The sequence below is a fragment of the Mixophyes fleayi genome, chromosome 10, assembly GCF_038048845.1.
Source record: "Mixophyes fleayi isolate aMixFle1 chromosome 10, aMixFle1.hap1, whole genome shotgun sequence".
NCBI lineage: Eukaryota > Metazoa > Chordata > Amphibia > Anura > Limnodynastidae > Mixophyes > Mixophyes fleayi.
Genome location: NC_134411.1, coordinates 16,792,355 through 16,811,427, shown reverse-complemented (window position 1 = coordinate 16,811,427; position 19,073 = coordinate 16,792,355). Strand labels below are relative to the sequence as shown.

Genomic DNA, 19,073 nt, shown 5'->3' with positions numbered 1-19,073 from the left:
AAACAGAATACTAATTTGCACCCCTTGCATTGTAACATGGTTTTGTCCAGGAGACTGAAATAAGACGTTTCTTAAGTTAAGATCCTTACTGAATCAGGCCCCTAGTCTGAAGCATAGGCAAAGCCCACAAAATCAGGGATGTCATTCAGGTCCAATCTGTGCTGTACCCAGATATTTTTGGAAGTTCATGATGCTGACAGGGCTGGTCTGTGTCATGAATGTCCAGCCTTGGTAGGGTGAAAAACCAAATGCATTAGATCTGGCCATTATACTACTGTCACCCTCATATATAGATGCAAACTGTCTGTTTATGACACAGCGTGGATAAGTAAATCACAATCAGTGTTCATTGTCAGTTCTCCCACAATGCACTAGGATAAGTATTTTCTAAGCTGTAATCAAGCAGAACACTCACCACCTTTGGTCTCTGGTTGGCATTCATCACTTCTTACTTTGTTTAAAGGAACATTCTTTGGAATATATTTATGCATTAAATTTGTTTTTGTTTGTTTTTTTAAAAAAGGAACCCAACTTCTTAAATGGAATTTTCCTGGAAAACAAAGAGTTAATGTAGAGTTAATTTACTCCATGTCACCCGGTGACACTATATAATAGATTTCTGCTCCCGAACAATACCAATGTTTGCCAGAAAGTCTTCAAGTACATTGCATGCAATTTTCTGCTTCAACAGACAGAAGAATAGGAGGCGGGAATACACTGTGAAGTAGGCAGGAAATATTCGATTTAGAGAGGAGAGGTTGGCTGGAGAACAGAAATGTATTTGTTCCTTGCCAAACCAAAAAGCACAGTACCAGAGAGTGAATTACATGGCACATCAGCCCAGTTTAGCATTCATCAGACACTCATGATCTATCTGCTGTTTACTTAATTGGATTGGCGACATTAACGATACAAAACACATTAGACAATGACCTCTAACTTTCCACTACCACGACCTCTGAGAAGATCCTGGAGCTTGGCTCCCGCACGGACTATGCGCATTGTGGTGCTGGGGCAAAGTGCAGTGGGGAAAACAGGTAAATTCTGTTTTAAATATTGCTGGTTAATATACTGCAAATGACTGTACACAATTAACAGCTTCACGGCTTTAACTTTTTACATTTATATTGTAGTTTAACTTAACTGTGTTGTGGGTTAACTAACTGAAGCATTTTACTGTCTATCTGCTACCTACATCTACTATCTGTCAATCTGTTTATTCAGCTGTCTTTATGTAAATGAGGTTCAGGTCATATATATGAGAAGTTATTTAAGTCTGTGGGAATATTCTTATTCCATTTTATGAAATATTTTCAAATAATTAAAACTTGCATCTGATCTCGGATTAAATAGAATATAACCTACCAATAACATCCCTTCAATTTCCAGACACTCTGAACCGCAGAGACTAAAAGCATTTTTAAAAGACAGTGTTTTTATTTTTACTTTGATACATATTTAGAAAAGTTTGCACATAAGTGGCCCTGAATAAACAACTTTGTTCCTTTACGATATTTGTGTAGCACTGGTACCCACGATTCCTGTAAATAATTATAGCAACCTTTCTGTTTAGTTCAAATGCATGCATTAACTCGGCCGGGCTTAATGTGTGGATGTAACTGGGTCATAGTTATAAAGTAATATTTAACCATTGGACTACATTGCAGAATAATTTATTAATAGATTATAGTTCATAGAGTTCACCCAAGAGCTGGCTGGATTGGTGGAATATTTTCTTCTATTGCAGCAAAGTGCCCCACTACAAATAATGACTCCCTCCTGTTGTCTACCTGGCGGGGTGGAATGAGGGGTAATTTTACTCACTGGATGAGTACCATTCATGGCTCACCCACTGGTGGCATTTCTTCTGGAGAATAGTAACGAGTGTCAAAAGTGGTGAGATAGCTATGTCTACACCAGACGCCATGTACTACTGTCAAAGGCAGAGTTGGATTAATGCTTTGAGGGACCCCGGTCACTTGATGGACCACATGATTTCATACACACATATACAAACTATCTCTTCCATTGCCCCCCTCATATCTCTCCCTTATACCCCCTCATATCTCTTTCTTTGCCCCATTATATTTCACCAGTGCCCCATACCTCATATACCTTCCAATTCCCCTCCTTGAATGTCTTCCAATTCCCCTCCTTGTATCTCTCCTATTGCCCCCTGTGCTCCCCTTAATCAGGCTCTGGTCAAAGGTCAGTGTAGGACAGAGAATGACATTTTCACTTAAGAGGTCAAGCTCTTTATCCCAGCAAACAGGACACCCATCCCTAACCAGCACTGGGCCAATACTGCTCTTTTTCATCTATTAGTATCATATCCTCTAATTTTACTGTTGTAGAAAAATAAACATATATTTACATTGTTTATGAACTGTGCTTGTGAGCTGGATAATTCTGCAGATATATGTCGAAAGAGTTTAAAAAAGTTAGTCGTCCAACCTCTCCTACCCCCTCCCTTCCCTGTTTGCTACAGTTGAAATTCTACTGTTAGTTGTATTACTTGTAAAAATAAATAAAGTGTTGCTGCACTTGGCTTAGCAGTCAATCCTTAGTGTGGCAGAGAAGTTTTGTTTTTTTTGCTCAACCTTACATTATCACAAAAAAGTCATGATGCCAGTAGAGCAAAACATTTTGGACCTGATTCATTAAGGAAATTAAGGGAAAAAAATGAGTAAGTTTTCTCCTAGACAAAACCATGTTACAATGCAAGGGATGCAAATGTGTTTATTATTTTATTATACGTAAAATACTGGCTGTTATTCATGTAGCACACAAATACTTGATAGCTTTATTTGTACACTGGCATTTAAAGTTGATCTAGAACATGCCTTACCCCAACTATAAGTCTGCCATCACATTTTAAATTTGCCTCCTCTCCAATGCAACATGGTTTTGCCAAGGTGCAAAGTTACTCATTTGTCTTGCTTTTCTTTCCTTAATGAATCAGGCCCTATATATTTAGTGCACTGCACAATTAATTTGTCAAAACTACTGTGGCATGTCAAGTGTGCAACAGAAATGTAAAGTGATCACGTCATATAATATAGGCTCATATGTTGCCTCAGTAAAATGATCACATCATATAATATAGGCTCATATGTTGCTTCCAGTAAAACATCTAAAATCAGCCTCAAACTGGCATTTTCATTGTTTTATTGGAACAGTGGATTTATTAGATTAAATCCCAGATGATGTCACTGGTCAGATCATGCTGGGAATGTGGAGGGTGTTGGTGTGTGGTCTGTTTCTTCTGTCTGGGGCACAATGTTCTATCCCAAACACATTCATGCAATTCATGTCATTAGGCAAAGCTGACTGAGATTTTTAGTGTTGCAAATTGCTTTATGGAGCATGGTGGGCTGGAATTATGCCAAAAGTCATGACCCTCACTCCAGACATCCACCTTTAAAACCTTATATTTAAAGGAAAAACAAAATAAAACACACACTTGAGACATACTGGAGGGGATAGAAAAGTGCAGCAATGGTCAGTATGTTTAAGGTATAATTCCAATCAAAAATGAAAATTCATTAAGAACTAAAGGGACGGCATTAGCGATTGAAACTGTAGTGGTCTGTGATATCTCCAGCATTAGAGTCATTGTAATAGCCCTAATACTTAATTTTGCCATAGTCCCGCAAACATTGCAGAATTTAAGGTATAGATTCATAATTAGACCCCTCAATTTTGTACTCTATGCTATATGCTCCTTCTACTATTCTTCCAGATGCACAGCATTAGAGCTGTGAGGTATAGAGTGAGCTGGCCCTTACACCTTGAATTGGTGTAATACTTATGCGAACATTGATTATGGAGGGAAACTCAAGGAGCACAGACTAAGTAAAGCGGTGGAGCACTACCTGAAAATACTGATATTGTATCTGATATGTATGCCATACCCATTTATCAAAGACTTAAAGAGAATTGTTTTGGAAGGAAAGGTAAGAATTGTAGGGGGAGAGGATGAATTTAAAGTGAAGGAAGTCGGTGATTTAGCAAAACTTTCACCACTGGCATTTGGCAGTGCGGGAACATCTTTGTAGAAATGTGGAGTACCATGGTTGGAGTTTGGGGCACCAGATGCTTGCTAAAATGGCAGAGGTGACTGAGCCGATGGCAGAGGTGAGAGTATGGTTTAAAAATGACAGCCTGGTCAGGCCAGGTCAAGGCAGTAATAGGTGAGAGGATTGTGGAGGCTACTGGAACAGAGATGTTCTCAATGGGGATGTTGAAGTCGCTCAGGGTGACAGTGGGAATATCAGCAGACAGGAAGTGGAGGATATAGGCTGCAAATGTGTTGAGGAAATAGTGCTAGGAGGTTGGTAGATTACCGTGGATTGACGGTGGATAGGGAAGAAGATATAAATGGAGTGGACCTCATTGGAGAAGACTGAGAGGCAAGGATCAGAGGGAGTGACTCGAAATGCAGCTGGTCAGTCTCCAGTCCTGGTGGAGTGGGTGAAGGAGAGAGCAGTAGGGGAAGTGGTATAAGAGGGGAAGCAAAGTTTCAGGAAGTTAAGGAAGTTAGGAATTAAAAGGTCACGGATGGAGGTCAGTTTGTTGCACACTGACATAGCATTACATAGGCTATAGAAGAAATGGAGGGAGGGGAGTCAGGGGATATGGATAAGGTGTGCAGGTGCAGACATCAAGTAAATGAGGCAGGTGAAGTCAGGTACAGATACAAATAAATAAAACAAGGGGCACCAGGTCATCTATTGAGATATTAGGAATTAAATTACTCAGTCCTTTGATGAATCATATTCTATTGTTATAGCACAATATGCCCACTTTCTGGATGGATCACATTCAGCTGCTCTAGCACAAATCTTTTACATCCCATCTATCATCAGGCTTATCTGGAGACATTGGGCCTGATTCATTAATGAAAGTAAAGCAAATAAAGGAGTAACTTTGCACCTTGACAAAACCAAGTTGCATAGGAGAGGGAAGTAAATTTATAATGTGGAGACAGATATATAGTTGAGGTAGGGAATGTCCTAGATCAACTTTAAATTTCAGTGTAAAAATAAAACAAAAAAAAAGTATTTGTGTGCTACGTGGAAAAACAGCCAGTATTTAACTTATGTGCAAAATAAAAAACTCATTTGCACCCCTTTTATTGTAACATGTTTGTCCAGGAGCAAATGTACTCCTTTCTTTTGCCTTGTTTTTTTTCAATGAATCAGACCCATTTACGTTTGCTTGCTGCAACATGGGTATGCTTTACATTGCTTCTCTCCTTTTACTCTATGTCTTCTGGGTACTTGATTAATGTTTGACCATGACATCAATCTCTTGACTATAACAGATTAACCTGCTTAATAGGATACCAGGGTTCTTTCTCCTGAATCTCACTTATGTCTCTCTCGGTGTGCACCCATCTTCTCTGCTTTCGATTCTCAAGCAGGTCAAGTTCGACTGCAGCCATTAAACAAGTGTGAACAATCTCTAGCGCTCCATTAAGAATCTCATAACATGCACGCACTTGGTATCCGACTCCAACCTGGTCTGCTTACTACATAACGGACTTTCTTCCTCTCCCAGTTAGCATTAGTGGTCAGAGTGTGAGAAACTCGCTCTGATTGGTAATAGTGTCTAAACACTAGGTGGGGTTTAGGCACAGTGAAGTACATTTATACATTTGATGAAATACATTGTATCAAAAGGGATTAAGGGAATGTTGATGGACTGGCTACCACCGCATGATAATATACTTAGGGGTCTATGTATCACTACAATGCGGTGCCACTAAATATGCATATTTAAGCACCGCTGGAATGCATCATGGCGGGGCTACTCTGGGAGCCCCGGCAAAGTAACCCCTCTGCTGTGATCTCATTTTCCTATTTGCCAGCAGACTAGCGCTCAGAACTTCCACTGTAACAGATTCTGCAAAGCCAAAGAGGCTTCAGCAGAATCCCATAAGAAAAGACAGATAACGCTATCCTGAGATAGCGTTATCTTTCTGGGCAGTGCAAAGCTTTTCAAAGCTGCATGCATTACAGAACTTTGCAGTCCCCATATTAATCTATGGGGACTGCGAAGACAAACATAATGTGTGTTATGGCAGGAGAAATCTTTGATGTCTCCCGCAATAACCCCTTGATGAATTCTGCGATGGGCATTTAACAGAGAAAACTGCTGTTTTTCCCTGTTTTAATGGCTCATCATAGTTTGATGCATAGACCTCTGTGTGCGTATGATACACATTTAACATAGTATGTTGAGTCACACTTATCACCACCATCATCATTATCACCATTTATTTATATAGCGTCACTAATTCTGCAGTGCTGCAGCCAATTCATCTACCAGTATGTTTTTGGAGTGTGGGAGGAAACACGAGCACCCCCACGTAAACACGGGGAGAACATATAGACACCATGCAGATAAAGGATTAATGGAAGGGTGAACTAAAGGTTGGAAGCTGTTGTCACAGCTTCACCGACTTATTAACTCATTAAGTGCCTAATAGTATTTCATTCTCTAAGTGTTATTATAATTGCAATACTAGACTAGTATTAAAATTATTACAAATATTTCATATATAAAGATTCATCATCATCAACATTTATTTATATAGCGCCAGCAAATTCCGTAGCGCTTTACAATTGGGAACAAGCATTAATAAGACAATACTGGGTAATACATACAGACAGAGAGGTAAGAGAACCCTGCTCGCAAGTTTACAATCTATAGGACAATGGGAGTTTGAAACACAAGGGCATGTGCTACATCATATTGCACAATGGACCAGCTAGAATGCAAAGGTAAAAGTATTAAGTGGGCTGTGTGTGTGGCAATGTTGGTCAGAGGGTTGTTGTCTTGTGTTAGCTGTGCAGAGGGTGGTAATAGGGTAACCTAGGGAGATTAAGATGGTGGTTGAGGAATATCAAGCTTGTCTGAAGAGGTGGGTTTTCAGAGAACGCTTGAAGGTTTGAAGAATAGAGGAAAGTCTTACTGTGCGTGGGAGGGAATTCCACAAAGTGGATGCAGCCCGATAAAAGTCCTGCAACCAAGAATGGGAGGATGTGATGAGAATGGAAGAGAGACGTAGATCTTGTGCAGAACGGAAGTGTCGAGTTGGGAGATATTTTGAGACATGTGAGGAAATGTATGTCGGTGCAATTTTGTTGACGGCCTTGTATGTTAGTAGAAGAATTTTAAATTGGATTCGTTGAAATACAGGCAATCAATGTAGAGACTGACAGAGTGCCTCAGCAGAGGAAGAACGGTTTGCAAGGAAAATCAATCTAGCCGCTGCGTGCAAAATAGATTGTGGAGGTTCAAGTCTGACTTTGGGAAGACTGGTAAGGAGGGGATTGCAATAGTCGATGCGGGAGATGATGAGTGCATGAATTAAGGTTTTTGCAGTGTCTTGTGTGAGATATGTGCGTATTCTGGAAATGTCCTTTAGATGTATGTAACATGATTTAGATATAAAGTTGATGTGGGGAATAAACGATAGTTGTGAGTGAAGGATTATACCTAGGCAGTGAGCTTGCGGGGTGGGATTTATGGTCATGTTATCAGCAGAAATAGAAAGCTTACATACAAGATTACATACAACACTTGCTTTCCATCAAGTGCCATTCAGTTATCATTTGTTTCTCCACCATGTTATGCTTTATACTACCTATTCACTCAAACTATGAGGTCTGTTAAGGTGTAAAGACACATTTCCTCATGTGTATGGTATTACATAAGTATCTGTTTGATGTAGACACTTTCCTATAGTCACAATACCTACATGCTGGAGATTGCAGCAGTTCTAATGGTATAGAAAGCACCTTGATCAACTGCAAAGCTAACCTTCAGACAAACGGTATGACAGTTTCAACTGGCACCATATGTTGCCAAGCCAATTATAGGAAGTTATATGGTAAGAGGCCCAGGCAGTCCCCACTGCTGAGAGAGAGACATAATAAGGCCCAACTGAAGTTTTCAAAAAAACACCCAAAGCAAAACAAATCCTTCTGGGATAATGTCCTGTGGTAAAGTACATCATCCCTATGTTTGCAGAAAGCAAAATAAAGTTGTCAAAGAAAAAATACTTTCTTTACAGTAAAATATGGAGGAGGTTCCGTGATATTTTGGGGTTGTTGTGCTGTATCTGGCACTGGGTGTCTTGAATGTGTACATAGCATCATGAAATATGAAGATTACCAGACCATTTTGGAGCGCAATGTTGAACCCATTGCCCAGTGTCAAAAGGCTGGGTCTCTGTGGAAGGTCATGGGTCTTCCAGCAGGAGAACAACCCCAAATACACTTTAAAAAGCATCCAAGAATAATTTGAGACAAGACAATGGACTTTTCTGATGTGGCCAGTAATGAATCCAGATGTAAATCCCATAGAACACCTAACGAGAGATCTGAAAACAGCAGTTAGGAGAAGACAATCTTCATATCTGGGAGAAGTGGAGAAGTTTGCAGAATAAGAGTGAACCAATCTGCCAGGAGAGAGAGGGGCAGGAAACCCATCCATGGCTACAGGAAGCAGATGATTGCAGTTATTTTGACCAAAGTCTGTGCTACCAAATATTAAGTCTAAGGTGGCAATATCTTTGTCAATGCCATTTCTTTTAATTTTCTCATTTAAAAGGATATACAATAATACATTCAGATTCAAAATCAAATGTTCTGTATGTTAACAGAGAAAGAATTGTAGAGACCAAATTCTGTTTTTAATTTTTATTTATTGTAGCACCCTTTCCCCTAGCACCCCGAAATGGGTGGTGAAATGTTCTTTCTCTCTTCAGTGCCTCCACCCGAGTCTGCTACACAGTATGGTGGGATGTGGAATGTGACTGAATCCACCAGGGGTTGACTCAGGAAGCCCCTTGTACCCGACCACATTAACCTCTGAATAATAATGTACCGCACACTGTGGTTGCAAACAATCAACTGGGTGTTTATTTTGGGGAAAATAAATGGGAGAGGCGGATTTAAATATAGGGAAGTTATGAACGGGATAAATGGGACAGCGGGTAAGATATTAATCAAAGGCAACAGTACAGTAATAACTAAACAACAAGATGACCGCCACACATACTTTCACTGACGCCCCATACTCTCCCCCAATGCACCCACACACGGTGTGAAAATATAAATTAACAATAATCCCAATCCTGCCAATATTAAATAGTTTGTGAAGTTAACTAATTAACGTTGGTGCACTTGTTGTAATGTTGGTAACTTTCATTATATAATATTGTGCACCGATATTATATACATTCTTTTTTCTTTTCTTTGTTTATGCTGTATTGTAGATGTATTTTGGTAGCACCTCCCTATATATCATACAAAATTTTGATTATTTGGAGTAACCGGTGACTACGGTATTCTAATTTTGTTGTCTAATGCGAAAGTTTTCTTTGTCAACTTTCATTATATCTCTGACAGGTAACACAGTCTCTGATATATGTGCAGCATTAATAGTGTCACAGTATTTGGTGTGTTTTTACTTATCTCTCTCCCTTTGACTGAAGATGAGGGTCTTAGCCACTGTTGGGTTGTGGACTAACTGCAAGCCTGATCTTGCTAGCTGTCCCTCTCTGCTCACATGCAATTCGCTAATAGCGGGAGTCTCCCTCTTCGCACCTAGGCTCGCTTTGCTCTGTAATCTCTTTTAGGCTGCTTAGGCGACTTGATAGTGGATTTTCTGTAGTGATCCAGCTGCAAAACCTCTCTATGCAAATCTACACCAAGCTTCTCTTTCATAGCTTGGGTATCCCTCTCTTCCTCTGTACACTCAGTCTTTTCAGCTGACTGTGCTTTCCACACCCACCTCACTGCTTCTCCTGTTTCTGCCACCTCTCTCAGACCCCCAGCACCACTTCCCATCAGCTTTTTCCTTCCTGCCTCTCTCTCTTCTCATCACAGACTCTCTAGTATGGCTGACCTCTGCTTCACCCTACATTTCCATAGCAGCTTCAGCACTTGACTGCTCAGTATAAGCCAGCCTGGTTACACTATGTTTAGAGAAAAAGAAATTGTGAGTTATTTGATAAAAAGTACAAGGGTGTCAATATTATTGGTCACGACTGTAGTTCAACCACAAGACATACTTCTCCTGAAAGGAATATCTGTGTCTGCTTCCACGTCTAATTGAGTTGCAATTATGTGAACACACCTCTGTTGTACTAAGCCTACGCTTGACGCACACTCCCTACCCTGCTCCAGGTGTAAGGAGGAGTAAGTCGCATATCGTAAAAGACGAGCAAATCAATAATAATCTTTGAACTCAATAATGTTCTCATTCTGACAATTAAAAAAAAATGAGATTAGGAAATATATTAAATTATAACAAGTGATCAGAGGAGATGTGTATTCTGAGGGTAAACAGAACATTTATACACTACAAGTTGTTGTGAAGCTCATGTTCAAGCCTCCTTAAGAAAGTACATCTTCTGTAATCTTGCAGCACACAATGTTCCTGGTTTCAAGTATTTTTCACATCCTGAGGTGGTTTAAGCCTTTACAGAGCAAAGGCATATTTAAGGACTATTGTGTGTCAATTAAAAACGCATCGGTTTGCTAAGATTTGTTGTTTTATAAGATGGACTGAAGATATGAGCGTATGTTTATTGCCTTTGTTTGCACGCTCTGCTGTAAGATAAAATTGTATTATTACAGATAGTATGAATGGTTGACCTAGGTTCCGAGAATGGAACGCAGTATTTCTGTCCTGCAATGTGCTGTGTTTTATACTCTAACTGTGGCTGTGGGGCAGGGGCTGGCTGGCAGACTTTAGCCCGGGGGGCAAGAACACAGCAGTGGCCCATCCTTAAAGGCTCTTTTTCGGTACAATATATATTTATCAATATAAAAAAATATTTTAGTGCTACTTAAAACAGTTATACTTTATTATTATAATGATAAATCTTGAATAATGAAAATAAATAATGCAACAAAAAACAAACCTTGCTTTATATTTCATTTTTTTTTTTCTATCTTCCACCTACAGCACCTTTTTATACTTACCTGGCTGATTATAATGGGATTTATATATAACACTATGGTGTCTATGCATCATTGGTGACAGTGGGGATGCGGAATCTATCAATATGTATCGCAGCAGATCGCTGCGCTACATATTGTACCTCCAGAATCCAGCAAGCCTCCCCCTTCCTTTCAATACTTGCGCAAAACCCCTGTTCTGCAAAGAGTTTTTCCTATTTACTGGCAGCGCTAGCGCTGCCGGTGATAGGAGGAAGGGCTGTGCGCATGCACACAGCACTTTCACTATATCGGATTCTGCAAAGCTAGAGAGGCTTCAGCAGAATCCCATAGGAAAAGACAGGTAGCGCCTTCCTGAGATGGCGTTACCTGTCTGTGCAACGCAAAGCTTTTCAAAGCTTCATGCATTGCACAACATTGCAGTCCTCATATTAATCTATAAGGACTGCGTTGCTACATGATATTTGCCTAAACGGAGAAGATTTCTGTGAAATCTCCTATTTTAGGCAGCTAAATAAGTGTCAAATTAGCTTAATGCAAGCTGTAGTACAATATTCTATGAATGGATGACGTGGCCGCATTTTGTAGTAAGCACATGCCCCGCTCACCCCCATCCCAGCCCACCCTTCTGTGGGGATCACCCCTGCAACACAGTGAGACCATACATCCATCAGTGTGGTCAGTCTGCCATCTACTCAGAATGAATGAGCTTCACTCTGATTAATGACAGACTGTCCCTAGACAGCTGCGCAGCTAAGTCTCGTGAGTGAGGCAATGGAGAACAGGTAAGAATTATAAAGGGGAGAATGTGCTGCTGCTGCTGCGGAACAACGGCAAAATATGCTGCTACCGAATGGGCTGGCACAGGTGATGGGGATGTGCTGTTACAGAGAGTAGGGTAGTGAATATACTGTTACAGTGAGGAAAGAAGAAGAATGTACTGCTAAGGGTTATGTGTCCTGTTATCAGGCCCGGCGCTCCCATTAGGCAAGGTTAGGCACTTGCCTAGGGCGCCGGGCTCTGGAGGGCGCCTGGAGGGTGCCCTCCAGAATGAAAATTACTTTAAAACTGTGCGGTGACCGCTGACCATACCTGTCACGGCCGCCGCACATCATTCAGATGCACGGGGGAGGGGGGAAGAGGCTATTGCTCACCACCGCCGCCTCTCTGCTCCGTCTCCTCCCCTCCACTCACTAGTGTCAGTAAGTGGAGGGGAGGAGACGGAGCAGAGAGGCGGCGGTGGTGAGGTAAGGAAAGACGGGGTGAGGGGGGAGGAGGGCGCCGATTGTTGCGGGGGGGGGGGGCTGGGTCGTTGATTTTGTAAAAATGCCTAGGGCGCCATGGAGGCTAGCACCGGCCCTGCCTGTTATAGAGTGGAGTGGAGAATGTGCTAATGTGCTGCTACAGGTAAAAAGGGGGAGATTCTGGGGGTGCTGTTATAAAGAGGAGCGGAGAATGTGCTAATGTGCTGCTAGAGGGGGGAGAGAGGAGAATGCATTTCTATGGGGGGGGGGGGGGGTGTTAGCGGCACGTGCTGCTAAAGATGAGAGAGTGAAGATTGTGCTGCTACAAGGGTTGTGCCGTTACAGAGAGGAGAGGGAAGAATTTGTTGCTGAAGTGTGAGAGGGGAAATATGCTGCTAAAGATAAGAGAGTGGAGAATGTGCTGCTTCTAGGGAGAGAGGGAAGAATATGTTACTACAATGGAGAGATGGGATAATATGTTACTACAAGGGCGAGATGAGAAAATATATTACTACAAGAGAGAGAGATGGGAGAATGTGTTACTACAAGGGAGAGATGGGAGAATATGTTACTACAAGGGAAATATGGGATAATATGTTACTACAAGGGAGAGATGGTATAATATATTACTACAAGAGTGAGATGGAATAATATGTAACCACAAAGGAAATATGGGAGAATATGTTACTACAAGAGAGAGATTGGAGAATATGTTACTATAAGGGAGAGATTGGAGAATATGTTACTATAAGGGAGAGATTGGAGAATATGTTACTACAAGGGAAAGATGGGAGAATATGTAAATATATTACTAAAAGAGAAATATGGGAGACTATGTTGCTACAAGGGAGAGAGGGGAGAATATATAACTACAATTAAGAGCAGGGAGAATATGTTATTACAAGTGGGAGTGAGCAGCACGGTGGTTTAGTGGTTAGCACTTCTGCCTCACAGCACTGGGGTCATTAGTTAGATTCCCGATCATGGCCTTATCTGTGTGGAGTTTGTATGTTCTCCCTGTGTTTGCGTGGGTTTCCTCTGGGTGCTCCAGTTTCCTCCCACACTCCAAAAGCATACTGGTAGATTAATTGGCTGCTATCAAATTGACCCTAGTCTGTGTGTGTGTGTGTGTTAGGGAATTTAGACTGTAAGCTCAAATTGGGCAGGGACTGATGTGAGTTCTCTGTACAGCGCTGCAGAAATAGTGGCGCTATAGAAATAGCTGATGGTGATAATATATTACTACAAGTGTGAGTGGGGATGATATATGACTATAACTAGGAAAGGAGAGAATGTTGTGCTACAAGGAGGAGAGAATGACTTGTAAGTGCAATCTACTACCACTTTGGGACTACCCACTTCATTAACTCATTTTATATTTTTGTCCTAAAATGCTGTATGGATTAGCTATGTTTAATAATAATAATAATAATAATATTAAACAAAGATATTGGTACTGTGTTTATTACATGTATCATTTGTGTGTTTTAATGTTTTTAGCGCTATTGCTGAAAGCAACTTAGAAATAGGAATAGATAAGGAGCAAAATGCATCACATTAAAACTATAAGGAAGAGTTTGGGTTTCAGGCAACTTCTGCTCAGCTGGATAAAGCACATCCTTCAGTTACAAGCTGTACACTTATCCATAAAATGGGAAACACCTTCTCCACACATGTCACATACTCATGTTTAGACAATCAGAATGCACACTTAGCAAAAAACGCCCTCATATACCCAATTCCTCCCGTCAGAAGATGCAAACCTTCTCACCCCCCACATAGGCCAACATCTTGGTGCACAAAGCCATGCACTTACCAGGGTGAATTTGTGCAATAGTAGGAGTGTGACTTCACAAAATGCCATTAACACAGCTTTTATAACCTTATTTAGGATTAGGAAGAAGTATATCTGACTGGAAAAGGAGTATGTAGAATCATTTTATAGCAGATTACATTATGGACTGCTGATCCTGTTCTGCAGACAGACAAAGAGAAAATCGATTAAAAAGTAATGATAGAGATAAAAAGAAAGGGATGGGATGCAGCTTCACTGGGGTTTGGTTTTAAGATCAACAAAATTAACAAATCCTATAAACAGTGTAAATATAACATCAAATAATTTGTTTTGTGACCTTGTAGTAGACTGTTCAGCAGATGATTCACTGCTTGATAAATAGCAGATTGTGATGACATGCTGTTAGATAGCTCAGGCTGTAGCCAGCCAGTCACAGGAACGAATGCACAACCACATTTGCTGCATTAGCTGATTGGCAGGCATACTCAATCCATGGAAGTATTTCTGTATAATTATTATGTATTTCTGCAAAGTATGTGTACATTTGGATGCAGGGATCAATATGACACATTTTAAAGCAAACTGCCAAATGATGCAGTTGACTTTTATGAGCATTTTAAAAGGAATGCACATTTTGTACATAGTATTGTGATTTTAATTAAATAATTGTATTAATTACATATGTCCATCTGTTCCAAGATAGCCTTGTTAAAAACCCACATGCCTTTCCTCATAAGGCATGCTTACACCAGTCCTTTCCACCACCTCGAATACCACCGGTACAGAGTTCTTTGTACAATAGTTACTGTATCAAGACAGTATAAAACCTATAATCACATTGCACATTGCATATACACTATATGGACAAAAGTATTTGGACACAACTGTTAATTATTGAATTCAGGTGTATCAATCAGACCCGTTGCCAGAGGTGGATAAAATCAAGCACCTAGGCATGCAGTCTCCATTTGCAAACATTTGTGACACAAAATAGGTTGTTGTGTAGAGCTCAGTGACTTCAAGCGTAGTACTGTGAAAGGATGCCAGCTTTGCAATAAGACGGTTTGTAAAATTTCATCCCTTCTGGATACTCCACTGTAAACGGTAAGTGATATTAGTAGAAAGTGAAAGCGTTTAAGAACAACAACTCTACCACGAAGCGGAAGACCACATAAAATCACAGAGCGGGGTCAACAACTGCTAAGGCGCATGGTGCGTAAAAGTCACCACGCTCTGCTACTTCCATAGCTGAAGAGTTCAGAACTTCCACTCACACAAAAAACTGTGCACAGTAGCTTAATGGAATAGATTTCTATGTCTGAGCAGCTGCGTGCAAGCCTCACATCACCAGGACAAATGGCAAGTATCGGATAGAGTGGTGTAAAGCACACCGACACTGGACTGTGGAACAGTGGAAATGTGTTCTGTGGATTGATGAATCACACTTCTCTGTTTGGCAGTCAGATGGGCGAGTGTGGGTTTGGTGAATGGCGTGAGAACATTACCTGCCTGACTGCATTATGCCAACTGTGAAGTTTGGTGGAGGAGGTATGGGGCTGTTTTTCAGGGTTTTCGCTCGGTCCCTTATGTCCAGTGCAGGGCAATCTTAATACTTTAGCATACCAAGTCATTTTGGAAAATGCTATGCTTCCAACTTTGAGGAAACAGCTTTGGGAAGGCCCTATTCAATTCCAACATGACTGTGCCCCAGTGCACAAAGCAAGCACTACAAAGACCTGGTTTGATAAGTTGGGGTGGAAGAACTTGACTGGCCTACACAGAGCCCTGACCTCAACCCCAGCGAACACCTTTGGGATGAACTGGAATGGAGATTGTGAGCCAGGCCTTCTCGTCCAACATCAGTGCCTGACCTCATAAATGCTCTTCAGAATGAATGGGCACAAATTCTCACAGAAACACTCCAACATCTTGTGGAAAGCCTTCCAAGAAGAGTGGAAGCTGTTATCACTGCAAAAGGGGGTCCAACTCCATATTAAAGGATATGTATTTGAATACAATGTCATTACTGTTCCTGTTGGTGTAATGGTCAAGTGTCCGAATACTTTTGTCCATATAGTGTATATCTAAACAAAAGCCGGGGTTGGAGGAAAAATGCAGGATCCATTCACAAGGACAACGGGAATTTAGTCCAAAATAGGCATATCAGTCAAATATATGTTTGTTTTCATTGTCTGGCTTCCATTAGACATGCTAAATTCTCATTAGTTTCTGCGGTTTATTCACAGTCACTGCACATCTCCTACATAGAGGCTTCATACTTCATAGCCTGAATCACAAGAGGATTGGTCACTGATAGTGGGAGTGGAAGTGGTGTAGAGGAAACATAGGAAATATCCTTCCTGTCTGTCTGGATAACTTCATAATCAGGAGTTATGAAAATAATATATAAATGTGATCATGATTACTCCCAAATATCTGTGAAGGGTTAATGGAAGCTGAACCTAACAGCAGGGCCGTAACTAGGGCTGTGCGACATGGGTGACCACCCAGGGCGCAAAGCTGAAGGGAGGCACAATTTAGGAATATTTTAGGTTAATTTGGTTAAAAGGGGGGGGGGGGGCGGCATTTGTCTTTCTCGCTCCAGGCGCTAGAATTCTAAGTTACGGCTCTGCCTAACAGGTCTGAGGACTGTCACATAGAGGAATGTTTATATGCAGAGAGGCCTAGGGATCAGCTACATAATAAGATCAGCATGTCATTTATGGTTTAGTGCCAGCCCAAATGCTGTGTCTAAAAAAGTCAATGGCCTTTCCCAGGTCTTTATGTTATCTCATATAAGAAAGATACATAAAAGCAATTTAACCATTTTTTCTCACAATTCATGTTTTGGGAGCTCTCTGAGCCAATCTGTAATCAGTGAAGTGAGCTACATAACATAGGTCAACCATAAATACCAAGCCGGTAGGGAACATAGAGGAATGACATAAGGAGTTCATATGTCATAATGATGTTTTATATGCTTTATAAAGTCTTATTGCGTGTAATGGAATTATTATTAAACCTCTTTTTTAAGAGATAGATATCCTGGTTATTGAGTTAATCACTAGAAAAGTGTATGTGAAAATGACCGTATAACCAGTAAAACAAATCATCTGACCAGCATATCTCTTTTAGTGACATCACTAGGAAGGGATTGAGGTGACAAAAGGTTTTAAAAAGGTAATGAAAATTATGAAAAATTGTCAATTTGCTACAGAGAAACTGTTGACATTCCAACCTTTCCCCAGACAAGAAATCAGATGAGTTTTCTGTTTCTGTTTTATATCAGTTTACTTTTAAGTGACTGTTTTGTAATTTTATTTCTGTATTTTGGTATCCTTTTTTTATGCAATGAAAATTGTGTCTTTGTTTGTCATAAAAAACTTCAATTAATAACTTTCTGTCTTTGTGTTCTTAAAGAATTAATGTGCAAGATATTCTTTGTTGCTTATATGTGTATAAGACATATAATTGTTTACAACGCATTAGATTAAATTCGGGTGAGATTATATTTTGAGATAAATCTGGGAGTAACTGAAGATCTCCTCAGAGTGTCAGGTTTGGAACCAAGTGGCCTCGTTCTCAAAACCTTTAAGCCTTAACTTCAGGTAAAATAACTGTTTTCACCGGAAAAAGGCTTTTTTTTAATTGTATTGCAGTACATATCAAATGGCTGATGCCAGAGAAATGACTGACATCTCTGGCATTATCCTGTTATCGCTGAATACTGCTGAACACAGTGATCTGTGTTTGTCGTGAAATGCTAAAAATGCTGCAATGTTAATGTCATCTCAGGATGTCGTTGAGCACTTCTTGCTTACATTTTTAGCCTGCAGGAGAAGAGATTCAGTGAACTCTTCCTGATTCCTCCCCAGACCCCCTCCTATCTTGTCACCACTCACCAGAAATAGCTGTCAGAAAGATATGACAGCAACCAAGAGCAAGGGATCTGATGCTGGATTCTTTCCCCAAAATAATGATGTCCCACAACTCAAAACAACACTTCTCAGAGCCAGCCACATATTGCTATAAGAGGTGGTATTTTCTCATATTGTAGTTGCGTTTTCTGGATAGTTTACGCTTTGTAGAGAACAGTAATGTTTGGCTCTTTGTGTACAAACTTTAACTCTCCTAGAAATTGTTCCACCATTCCCATTTCGCATATTTTCCATTAGAGGCTTCATTTATTCCCTGGTCAGACTGCTGCTAATCACACAGACATACATTCTCCATTGCACTGGACTATATATTGAGCATCAGCAGACTTATTGCTGAACAGACACAGGGCCAAACCAGGTAAACAGGTCTTTTAGCTAGGTAACAATGAGCAATATATGTTCGTTAGGACAGTCAGTTTGGAAGGACTGTCCTGGCTGATTCAAATGATAGCTGGTCCGAAAAATATTTTCTTATTGCTCCAACCACCAGGTTAGTTTGCTTTGATTAACTCTGTCACACCCACACATCACGCAGATGAGTGTTGTCATGACACTGTCAATCACTGTCAGTGGGCTCCTCGTGGGTCACAACAGGAAGAGTGCGTAGTTTAGAAACTCCTTTTGGATTACTGTATAGCTGCACATTTGCATGCTGCTAGAAAATAACTCTTATTATCCCTCCAAAAGAGAGATACATGGAACCTATGATAAGGTATGATGACAGCAGATTAAGTTGTTTTCATTTAATAAACATCACTGTTAGCAGTTTCAGCTGATTTCTTGCTAATCGTCCACATGGCAGATTCACTTGTCAGAGTTTATTCTCACTGCTTTTGATCAGAATTAGATAATCTTTTTTTTAAAAAATAAATTCTCAGAAATCTATCTTCCTGTTCTGACTTTTCATAACTAACTTCACTCTTACCTAATTGAGTCATAGACATTTGTCTACTTCCAGAATGAACCACTGTTTTTAGAGAATTGTGCCATTCTTCTGTTCTTCCCATGTGAGAGAAGCGTGGGATAAGAATACAAAGAGAATAGTCATTACATTTTATTGCCCACACTAAGATAAATGACATGGGCTCAGACTTTATTTGGCATTTTCTTTAGTACT

General features: G+C 40.4%; 1 protein-coding gene across 1 annotated transcript in view; it reads left to right on the top strand.

Annotated features, from left to right (window-relative positions):
* The first annotated feature begins 652 nt into the window (after window positions 1-652).
* The window catches only part of LOC142103787 (ras-related and estrogen-regulated growth inhibitor-like), a 50,573-nt gene continuing 32,152 nt past the window's right edge, over window positions 653-19,073 (top strand). The window contains exon 1 of the mRNA XM_075187992.1: window positions 653-1,037. Within this exon, the coding sequence (XP_075044093.1) occupies window positions 929-1,037 (109 nt within the window). The 5' untranslated portion in view covers window positions 653-928. The remainder of the gene's footprint in view (window positions 1,038-19,073) is intronic.